The sequence below is a fragment of the Musca autumnalis genome, unplaced genomic scaffold (assembly GCF_047663935.1).
Source record: "Musca autumnalis isolate F117 unplaced genomic scaffold, ASM4766393v1 scaffold_4, whole genome shotgun sequence".
Taxonomy (NCBI): domain Eukaryota; kingdom Metazoa; phylum Arthropoda; class Insecta; order Diptera; family Muscidae; genus Musca; species Musca autumnalis.
In genome coordinates this window covers 155,009,258-155,021,474 of record NW_027411977.1, presented here as the reverse complement: position 1 = coordinate 155,021,474, position 12,217 = coordinate 155,009,258, and the positions used below count along the sequence as shown (strand labels likewise).

Here is a 12,217-nt window from a genome sequence, read left to right as displayed (position 1 = left end):
CCGATTTCAATGATATTTGGAATGTGTGACTGAATTCGGTCTGGAAATAAATGTGCCAAATTATATCAAAATCGGTTAAGATCTGGATATAGCTCCGATTTATATTTTACATATTCACAGTGGTGTAGGGTATTATATAGTCAGCCCCGCCCGACTTTGATCCTTTCCTTACTGGTTTTAATATGGTAAAGCGAAGTATCCCGCCTCCTTCGAAATTCAAGAAAATATGCATTCTATTTTCACCGGGGGCCATTCCAGTACATTCCCTGACATTTTTAGGAAAATCGGATCAGTGGTATTGTAGATGTAACATATTTTAAAAAGTGGGCGTGGTCAATTATTTCGCAAGTTAATTTCCAATTATTGTAAATATAGATAGCATTAAAAAAAGGGTATAGGGGACTATAGAGACTATTTTAACCGGGCCATCCCCAAAGATTAAATTGAAAATTCAATTCATTTGTCAAAATAGACAAATGTATAATCACGGCCTCAACTTTCAAAATGGGGGCTATATGAAGGCCTGAACCTAAACCGAAAAATGTTAGGTGGAAAGTTGTTAACCCAAAAGGAAGACTTAATACCAAATTTCAGCCATTTTGGAGGGATATTGAGGCCACAACTCTCAAAATACCGGAAATGGGGAGGTATCGTACTATGGGGGCTATATGAAGACGTGGACCTATACCGACAAATTTCAAGTGGAAAGTTTTATACCCCCAAGGAAGACTTAAGACCAAATTTTAGCCATTTCGGAGGGATGTTGAGGTCACAACCTTCAAAATACCAGAAATCCGGAGGTACCGTTCTATGCTGGCTATATGAAGACGTGTACCTATACCGAGAAATTTCAGGTGGAAAGTTTTATACTCCCAACGAAGACTTTATACAAAATGTCAGCCATTTAAGTATGATGTTGAGGCCACAACCTTCAAAAAATCGGAAATCGGGAGGTTGCGTTCTATGAGCTATATGAAGACGTGGACCCATGCGGACAAATTTCAGGTGTAAAGATTCATACCCCTAAAGAAGACTTAATACCACATTTCAGCCATTTCGGTGGGATTTTTAGACCACAAATCCTTGTATACATGTCAAAATATGCACGATATGCAAAAATATCTGGGCCTAATTCGTTTTATTTTGTGATAGAACGAGTTTTTGTCTAATCAGGTTTTCTCTACCACCATGCTAACCATGTATGCATTTGCATAGGATTCCGCTGTCTAGTAATGACGAACATTTCAAAAAAAGAATTATTCAAATCGGCCAGCCGTTTTTAACTGATGCCATTACCAACGAAGAGACATTTGATTTTTATTTGTATAGATATAGGATTTTTAAAGAAATAGGATACAGGGGAAGTACCCCGCCCCCTCCGAAATTCAACAAAATGTGTAGCCCATTTTAACCAGGGGCCATCCCTGTACATTCCCTGACATTTTCAGAAAAATCGGTTCAGTAGTTTTTGTAGAAAAGTTTTTGTAGAAAAGATAAAAATTGAAAATTGAAAAAAAAGTGGGCGTAAAAGTAGGCGTGATCAAATTTGCAGAAAAACCTAAGTCATGCTATGGCGAACATTTCACAAAACGAATTATCCAAATCGGTCCAGCCGTTTTCAACTGATGCTATTACCAACGAACGACATTTGGTTTTTATTTATATAGAAGACTAGACAACATATGTAATGTAGAACTATAAAAGTATCCCTCAATTTTCTATTATTGGACCTCCTCTATTTTCTATGAATGCGAACGTACGATGTCTTCTAGCTAAAAAATGTCTGCGTTGCTATGATTATTAGGGTTATGACTTATTCACATTTTTCTCAAAAAACGATGATTTTTAGGTTATGGCCGAATCATGTTCGCTATGAACTTTATATTATATACTTGAATACTGGACTATATAGTGGACACCCTAAGCATATTCGCATTGACATATGAAGATCCTATGACTTCCCCCGATGACGTAATTACAGCTTAAAGTGCGCAAAATATGCAATATTTACAAGGTCCGTCTTTTTTTCTATATTTTTTCGTTATATATTTACGGTAATTATATCAAAAACTCTCAAGAACAAGAGCTGACGTTGGAGAAGCAAATAACCACCACGGGGAAGAACCAAATCCATGCCATTCCCAATCCAGCACTCCGATATATGCACATATTTACAGTAATTAATTCATGAATTCAATCACAACAATTGTTTTCAAATCGATCACTTTTAACTTTTTCCTACATTACATTGGTATTCTTTCCTTAGCACTAGAAATGCGCCAATTCCTCCGGAACACTAAGTATAGTTTTTTTTTAATATGACAAAGAATAATGAATTCAATTCGAAATAATACTAAAATAATTGATATTGGCCTTCTTTCGATTATATACAATTCTTGATTCTATCTTCCTCATCAAATTTCTAAAGTCACTATCCCCACGACTCACAGTGTTGCCGCGTGGACAAAATCCAAAAATGTGATCTTAACTTTTACATATAGTCCGGTCAAAATAGACATTGAAATAGCAAAAATTCCCACAAAGCTGAATTTTGGTGGAGAGCTAGGGTATGCCATTAGAAGCAACGTCCTAAAAGTCCCCATCGATCCCATGTGTGCAAAAAAAAATTATTCGGGGTCAAAGGTCAAAATTTAAGGGTTTTTAGGTTTTCGGATTTATTTTTTGAAAACTGTTGATCTAATCAAAAAGTGACTAAAGTAAATATTGTAGACAGAAAAATTATCTACAAGTTTGACCCTTATAATTTTTTTTAGAAGGAACCATTCTTGAGTTATAGCTGTTCTAAAAAACACATGATTTTTATGCACTTATAAGGGAAATATGCACATATTCAGACGAACCGGCTAAAATAAGCGAAGTAATCGGGTCTGTCCCCCCAAAAAATATATATTTTCTTAAGAGTGAAAATATAGCTATCTTCAAAAAAAAAATTCAACAAAATCGGAGTGTGTTTTGTAGAGTTATTCAATGTTAGAGTCATTTTATGCAAAAATAGCCCATTTAACCCACATGTATAATCGAAAGCCCAACGGGAACGACCCCAACGAAAACTCTCCGATTTTTTTTTCAAGTTTTGTCCGAAGGTAGGGATTGTTGCGCTGATTACGGAAATGTATAATTTTCAACGGTTGCGGATCCGGTTCGCCGGCTATTAGACCCGAAAGGCCAAATTTAAAAACCGGGTTAGACCCGGTTCTACTGAACCGATTACTGCAAAGTGGATATCGTTTGAAAGCTTACGGAAGTATCTAACACATAGTGTCGTTACTTTAACCGGTTCGCCTCATAATGTACTTACGCGGCAAATTTTTTATTTGACCTTTAGATCGAGATATCTCGAAAATGGTAAGTCTTTTTTAAGAATCATAAAGACCAATCTTGTAGACAATTATTGAATCTACAACTTTTACTTTAGCGGGCTTTTGCTAAGTATTACCGTTTTTGAGAAAAAATAAAAAACCTGAATAATGCCTCCAAAAATGACCTTTGACCCCGAATAACTTGTTTTACACACATGGGATCGATGCGGACTTTTAGGACGTTGCTTCCAATGGCCAACCCTAGCTCTCCACCAAAATTCAGCTTTGTGGGAATTTTTGCTATTTCCCCCTTATACGCATGTCTATTTTGACCGGACTAATATGTTTATGTTTTCTTCTTACAGTAAACACATCCGATACAAGGAATCTGCAAGAATTTTGTCGATATGTGCATCGATAATGAAGTTATAGCTCTTTAAATATGAAAAATATTTCCCAGGTAATCTAAGGAGATAATCATATGAAAATTAGACGACATTTAAAATAACATTTTCTGAAAAATTTTTTGATAATACTAAAAATTTTGGATGGGGATTTGATGAGTGGGTTATAAATATAACCCTTTAGTACAAAAAGTTGACATTAACTGCACATGGGCAATGTACCGTTATCAAGAAATCTAATTTTAAATTTGGTAAAAAAAATTAAAATTCTTAATATTTAGTAGAGCAGATCTTTTGATTGCCACCTATTGCCACCTTGGCACCTGTTTTCCGTTAATTGGACATTTCTTCCAAATCAAAATGTGTAAAAACATTCTGCCCATCCCTGCAACCTTCTGAGAAATATTGGTTGAGATTTTATATATCTCCCATATATATCTTTTCCCGATTTTGCTACAACTCGTTCAATTTTGATCGAATAGCTTCAAAATTAGTATGTGTTATTGTCTTAGGCCCCTGAGTAGCTACACTGATTTTTACAACAATCGGTTCATATTTAGATATAGCCCCTACATATATCTTTCCCCGATTTTGCTATACTCGGTCAATTTTAATCGAATAGCCTTCAAATTTAATATGTGATATTTTCTTAGGCTCCTGAGTAGTTTCACCGATTTTAGCACAAATCGGTTCAGATTTGGATATAGCCCCTATATATATCTTTCCCCGATTTTGCTATAATTCCCTCAATTTTTGATGAATAGCCTTCAAATTTAACATGGGATTCCTCGGGCCCCTGTTCAGTTTTTCCGTTGACCTGGGTTGATGAATGTTTGCACAAGTACTTATGAGGGCACAGACCTAAGGAAACATCCCATGGTAAATTTGAAGGCTATTTTTCAAAAATTGACCGATTTATATCAAAATCGGTGAAAGATATATATGGAGACTATATCCAAATCTGTACCGATTTTTGCGAAATCAAATCAAAATCGGTAAAACTGGGGAAACGTCCCATGTTAAATTTGAAGACTATTCATCAAAAATTGAGCGATTTATGGCAAAATCGGGGAAAGATATATATATATATATATATATATATATATATATATATATATATATATATATATATATATATATATATATATATAGGAGCTATATCCAAACCTGAACCGATTTTTACGAAAAGCGGTGAAACTACTCAGGAGCCTAAGAAAATATCACATATTAAATTTGAAGGTTATTCGATTAAAATTGACCGAGTTATACCAAAATCGGGGAAAGATATATATGGGGGCTATATCCAAAACTGAACCGATATGGACCAAAATTCATATTTTTCATTCCTGTGCCCTCATAAGTACTTGTGCAAAAATTGATCAACCTAGGTCAACGCCTTCTATTTTTGTCCACATTTGTATGGAAGCGGCAACACTGTGCGACTCTGGGAACACAATCTACGTAACATTCGTATAGGATCAAAAATGATTGTGTCAGTTGCCTCAACTGGAATAGCGACTGTTATACAGAATTTATGAATACGGATAATTTATGAATACGAAAGGAAACAAAAAATTCTCTGACGCTTGTTTTATTGACCAATTTTGCTTTGTTATTATTTTTATTGGATGATTGTAATTTCAAACGTTTCTAATCATTTTCACTGTTGTTATAATTTTGTAGATATAGTAGAACAATGTAAACTTTGTGTACGAATATGTTGAATCTATCAGCACTAGCAAATGCTCTGTTCCTTTACGTGCAAGCATCTTCAAGTTGTACCACTTTTTACTCGAAAAACGTTATCTTACTTCAGATACCATACAAATCGTATGAAAGGAGTTCACAACTTTTGCTACTTCAAAAGTAAATCCTTGTATTGAGTGGATTTGTTTTAAATCCGGCATAAATCCTCGTATACAAAAATTTGCAAGCTGACCCAAGAAACAAGGTAGATGCATCGTTGAATTGCTACAACAAAAATAATTTCAAATGTCAAAATTTGTAAACAAGGCGAAAAAATAAAATTTGCTTTGATATACAAAGTTGATTCTAAAAACCAAGATTAATATTTACGATGTCTAAACGATAAAACAATTATTTATTTGCTCATTAGTTAGCATAATGTGCTATATTTTTTCAATATTTTTTTGAGACGAATTCAATTTACAACAACTTTTTTTGACGTTTCAAATTCGATCAGATGGGCTGATGCATCTACCTGGGTAATTGTGCTATGAACAATAATCAACTGACTGCCATTAACATCCTCCAAAATGTATATCTAAATGCAATGAGATCTGTACTGGATTTATTAAATCCAGTTGAGGATTTATGGCTAGTCTAAATGAGCTATAACATAATGTAATGTAACTATACCTATTTTCCAGTACTAAAAAGTTTTTACATTTTTTACCACTTTTAAACATTTTACTCGAAAAACCGTTCATGTACACAAAAAAGTTGTAAAATGTTCACTTCTATTTAAACAAAAAATGGCGCTGAATGACGCTCTCTTTAAAATCTTTTTACACGACAAATTTATGCTTGTAAAAAATAGTAACATGGTTGCCGCTTGCCTTTTGATTGGCTGGTAAGCCGACTTTGACATTTGTTCCAGTTTTTTGACGTTTTTTCCATTTTTCCGTTCCCGTACTTTTTGAATAAAGTTTTATGTGTATCTCATTTTTCACAGTTCGCTCTTTTACAACTTTTACCATTAAAAAAATTACTGGAACACAAATTATATGGTCAAATAACTATTTTATACGTTTTGTACGTACATATTTACCCGATTCTAATGATCCAATTGGCATGGAATTCTTGAATAGATCCTTGAATTCATACATTTCGTTTTTGATACTATAACTTGAAATTTTTCTTCTTGATTGTGATTTTAAGTTACCAGCAACCTGCATTCTTTCTGTTAAGAGAAATGTTTCTATACATTGTTTCATAAACATTTTTTGTCTTATTTATTATATTTGATTATTTTCAAGAAGAATTCCATGCCAATTGGATCGTTAGAATAGGTTAAATACGTACAAAACGTATAAAAGTAACATAAAGTTATTTGACAATATACATATGTAGTTACATTATAGATTTGTTCCCGTACTTTTTAAAAGTAAAACTTGTAAGAGAGAGTTCGGGACCTCAAAAATAGAAATAACGTCAAAAAAGCTGGAACAAATGTCAAAGTCGGCGTACCAGCCAATCAGACGCCAGCAACCAGTTACTTTTTTTACTCGCCCTAATTTGTCGTGTAAAAAGTTTTTAAAGAGAGCGTCGACGCCATTTTTGTTTAATGAGAAACGAACATTTTACAACTTTTTTGTGTACGGGAACGGTTTTTTGGGTAAAAGGTGTAAAATTGGTAAAAATTGTAGTTTTTATTTTTTTTAGTCGTGTAAAAAGTTTTTAAAGAGAGCGTCGACGCCATTTTTGTTTAATGAGAAACGAACATTTTACAATTTTTTTGTGTACGGGAACGGTTTTTTGGGTAAAAGGTGTAAAATTGGTAAAAATTGTAGTTTTTATTTTTTTTTTTTAGATTTTATATTTAGTTATATTATGCTAAATTCAAAAGCCGTCTTGTTGCATTTATGTCATTGGCACTAGCTTGAATTATGTACATCTGTTTCATTTATATTTAAAATATTTAAAAATTGTATATAATTTTCGAAAGCAATCTAAAATTGGCAACCCCTTGTTGGTAGTTGTTAGATACATTCACAAAGTGGCGGTATACCGGAAGTGACGGTGTTGGTTACGAATAATCGTATATAAATTGGAACGAAATCTGAACGATTACAGTAAAATCTCGATGATTCGGACACCACATGTTTCGGCGGTGTCCGGATTAACCATTTTGCCTTGGTTTCTCTATAAAGAATTTTCTCTCTAGCGTAGTAATTTTTCGTTCCTCAAGTGCTACGTTATAGAGAAGTTCGACTGTACATTGATTGATTTCCCTTGTCCATGGGACATCAGCCTCTTATGACTCGCGATAGAACTTCAGAAGGAAGATCAAGTTCGAAGATGGGATATATCGGTCCACGTTTTGGTATAGCCCCCATATAACGGTACCCCCCGATTTACGGTTTTTTGACGTTTTCAGCTACATTTTCAGAGCGATTTGGCTATAATTTGACATTTAGGGTTCTTAAGTGTAAATAAACATATATAACAAAAGTTGTGGACATAGGTCCACGTTTTGGTATATCCCCCATATAACGGTACCCCCCAATTTACGGTATTTTGACGTTTTTAGCTACATTTTCAGACCGATGCAGCTATAATTTAACATTTAGGGTTCCTAAGTGTCAATAAACCTATATAACAAAAGTTGTGGACATAGGTCCCCGTTTTGGTATAGCCCCCATATAACGGTGCCCCCGATTTACGGTGTTTTGATGTTTTTAGCTGCATTTTCAGACCGATATAGCTATAATTTAACATTTATGGTTCTTAAGTGTCAATAAACTTATATAACAAAAGTTGTGGACATAGGTCCACGTTTTGGTATAGCCCCCATATAACGGTACCCTCCGATTTGCGGTATTTTGACGTTTTTAGCTACATTTTCAGACCGATGTAGCTATAATTTGACATTTAGGGTTCTTAAATGTCAATAAACTTATATAACAAAAGTTGTGGACATAGGTCCACGTTTCGGTATAGCCCCCATATAACGGTACCCCCCGATTTACGGTATTTTGACAGTTTTAGCTACATTTTCAGACCGATTTAGCTATATTTTGACACTTAGGGTTCTTAAGTGTCAATAAACTTATATAACAAAAGTTGTGGACATAGGTCCCCGTTTTGGTATAGCCCCCATATAACGGTGCCCCCGATTTACGGTGTTTTGATGTTTTTAGCTACATTTTCAGACCGATGTAGCTTTAATTTGACATTTAAAGTTCTTAAATGTCAATAAACTTATATGACAAAACTTGTGGACATAGGTCCACGTTTTGGTATAGCCCCCATATAACGGTTCATTTAAGTTCATATTTTCGTATAGCCCAGATACCTCCGAACTAGCTGTTAATGACATTTGAAGTTCCCACGTTATGTACCGATTTTCGATATTTTGAAGATTCTATCTAAATTTTTAACCGAATTAGGAGTTATTTGACATTAAAGGCTCCCATCAACAACTGTCAACATAGGCCCATGTTTTATTATAACCCCTATATAACAGTACCTCCCAATTTCTAGCCCACCAAAAATTGTCAACATACATAGTTAGATATAGGCACCATAAAAAAGGGCCTCCCGAATGAAGCATAAATGTACATAAACATTATCTGACATTTTAACGTACCCACTTAAAGTTGGGGACAGGAATGAAAAGTAATTATTCCATTTTAGTTCAATATTTTATGGTGTAGGGTATGAAAAGTTCGGCCCGGCCGAATTTAATGCTTTTTTACTTGTTTTAAATATGGAAATTAACAATCGGTGACAACAAAAAGGGGCCAGGAAAATCGATTTTTGAACCACTGTGCGAGGAAAAAAAGAAACATTGTTTTATATAGATTTTATAGCTTACCAATATGACAAAATGCAATTTAAATATATTTCTTTCATAATTACGAGAATGCAATACAACAATCCTTAGTTATCGGCAATTGTAAAAGAACATAAATAAAAGGGGCCATACTACATACTTTGTTTTTAATTTATTGAAATTCCTATATTAGGACTCTACTTGTTTAGCTATATAGCTAAATCCCAATGAAAACTAACCTATTAATCCCAACGCTTTAAATGATTTAAACAAGTAAAATATCCTTGGAATACATTGCATGATCCATGGGACTACCTCACTAATAAGAGTGCTAATGCACTAGCTCCGTTAGCTCCTTGCTACCCAGTTCTAGGATTTAAATACTGTTGCTTATCATAGCCAGTCATCAATGTTTAAATGATTGGAAAATTATTTGACAGATTCAGATAGTTAATTCCATATTGACAGTATAACTGAGTTGACAGTGGATATCTAGTATGTCGAGATTTGGACTGAAAACTTTGAAAAACGTAAATGTTCTTATTTATTTATTATTTGCTATTGTTAAGAACGAAAACGTCAATGAAATAAATAAGAATCTAATGTTCAAGATATGAAAAAATATTGATGTCCGGATTATAGAGGTAAGAAAAATATGTGATGTCCGGATTACCGAGTCTACATTATAAAAAATTAACGAGTGTCCGGATTATCGACTCTATACTGTAGTTCATTCATATTTAACAAATATAAAACCCTAAGATTAAATAAAATCTTAATTATTTTTTGTCATTCGCTGTCAGTTTATCATTCATTCTCGCAACAGGAAATCATTGAGAAAAATAGGTCAAAAAGCCCTAACCCTAATGCACATATAATTTGTACAACAACACAACATTTGTACAAAAATCTTAATTAGCTCTATTCGACAACTTACCTAAAAGTTTGGATACAGCATTTTGCTGAGTTAGGAAATGCTGAGCTAAATCATAACCGCGAAGGCCAAATCGTGACAATTCCAGCAACCTGTTTTGGGACGCCAATGATGTTAACGCAGCTGCGGGGGCAGGACCATTTGGAAAAATACCTCCTAAAGCAGGAGGCGTTGCAATTGAATGAGCCATTATGGGATTGGGAGCACATATGCCAACTGAAAGTAAACAATAATTTCGGTAATCTATGAATAGCTTTATTGTGAATTTATTAATTGCTTCATTAGAGTTACTTAATTGTTTTTACTGCTGTAAAATCGATTGAAATGGCTGTCATAATGCTAAAATGTATTACATATACAACGTCCTTACGAAATGTTACTGAACAAATTTCCTCAGCAATGTTCAGCAACTTTTCAATTATATAATTGCCAAAGTTGGGTAAAAGAACAACATTCTGTAACAGTTTTTAATAATTATTACAAATTATCGAGTAGAACAAGGCTGCTCAAAGGGCGCACCTCTGTCGGTGTGTGTCAATTTGCTCACTCACACAATTCAAAAAGAGAGATTTTGTTTTTGAAATGAAAAGTTTCAATTCACAATTTTTTCCATTACACAAGACAACCAACCCAACAAACCAACATTACTCGAACAAAACATCATATTTGAATTATAAATTCTTGTGTAGCCACTAGAGAATAAACGAAACTTAATTCTCTTGAAAATAATGAATGTGTATGCTAATTATTAGCTTATCCGTGTAATTGTAGAATGTATTTATACGAATTGTTTTTCGTAAATTTTATAAAATCAGTCTGAATGGTATGTTGGGAAACTATCAAAATGTTTGTGTTTCAAAACCAACACAATATGTCCCAATTTACATTAGGCGAGTTTACTTGCGGCAATTGTCAGTTTGACGGAGAGAGAGGTGAGGTATATGGTAACCCTTTGCCTCTCAACACCCTCTCTCACTCACAAACTGACAATTGCCGCAAGTAAACTCGCCTAATGTAAATTGGGACTAACAAAATATGTTTGTAGTTGTATGAGCAGGCCTATACTAGAACTATGTATATGTTTTGACAAAAGGTAGAAAAGCTTTCAATAAATGTGGAAATAGAATAATTACTTCTCATCCTTACCAAATTTTGATTTTTGGCCAACTTATGTACATTTGTATATGTACGTGTTTATACATATGTATAAATGTACATACTACATACGCCTTAGTCCATCGCTTTGTGTGAGATGTTCCAAAACTCAATCACAATTTGTATTTTTGCTATAGTGTCTTGCACATGAAGGAATTTAAACAAGGCATCACTCTGGGATTCCAAACATTCTTCGCAGAGAACAAATTTGTTTTATGGCATTCGAAACAACAGTGGAGCTCTTGTTCACCTAAATTGGCTATTGGAAGAACGAGCAACACTTGAGGTTGTGACAATGACAAGACAACAGGCAGTTGCAGTCAAATCAAATGTGCCATTCATCCATCCGATAGTGCCTTTGAGAGTGACTGCGAGTGTTAATATGGACCAGGGTCGACAGTAATCAACATGATGTGGAGGTTCGTGACAAGTCTTGATTCGGTTTAAATGGACATTATTGTGTGTTTAATGCCGACCGCTTCACATCATTCTTTACCACACTGGCTGGATACCGGGTGGGCTTAAAATCGCTGCTTATTGTTCTCAGTGGTAATTTTAGCACTTTCAAGGAATTTTAAGAATTCCTGTCAATTGCCGTCTTGCTAGGATATTTCAAGTATTTGCGAGCAGTAGCAGGCAGTGGTGGAACAAAAACAAGAAGCGCTAATTTAACAATTCCTTGGATGTAGAAGCTTTTATGTACCTTTTGACATTTTAAATTATCCCGCAAACGGTTCGAATTGCATAGCTAAACGCTACGGCCTGAATATCTTTGTTTTTTTTTTGTCTGCGACAGTAGGCAAACGTTTTTGTGAAGCAATACGCGAAGAATTCCTTAAAAAATAATATCAAACGCTGGTGAATGTAATCGGATCATATGCCATTG

At 34.3% G+C, this 12,217-nt stretch overlaps 1 protein-coding gene across 4 annotated transcripts in view; it reads right to left on the bottom strand.

Annotated features, from left to right (window-relative positions):
• Positions 1-12,217, bottom strand: part of LOC141400619 (paired box protein Pax-6-like) — a 260,551-nt gene that overhangs the window by 111,934 nt on the left and 136,400 nt on the right. For all 4 annotated transcript variants that reach the window (XM_073979911.1, XM_073979913.1, XM_073979909.1 and 1 more), the window contains one exon: positions 10,180-10,392. In XM_073979911.1, coding sequence (XP_073836012.1) covers positions 10,180-10,366 — 187 coding nt within the window. In that variant the 5' untranslated portion in view covers positions 10,367-10,392. The remainder of the gene's footprint in view (positions 1-10,179; positions 10,393-12,217) is intronic.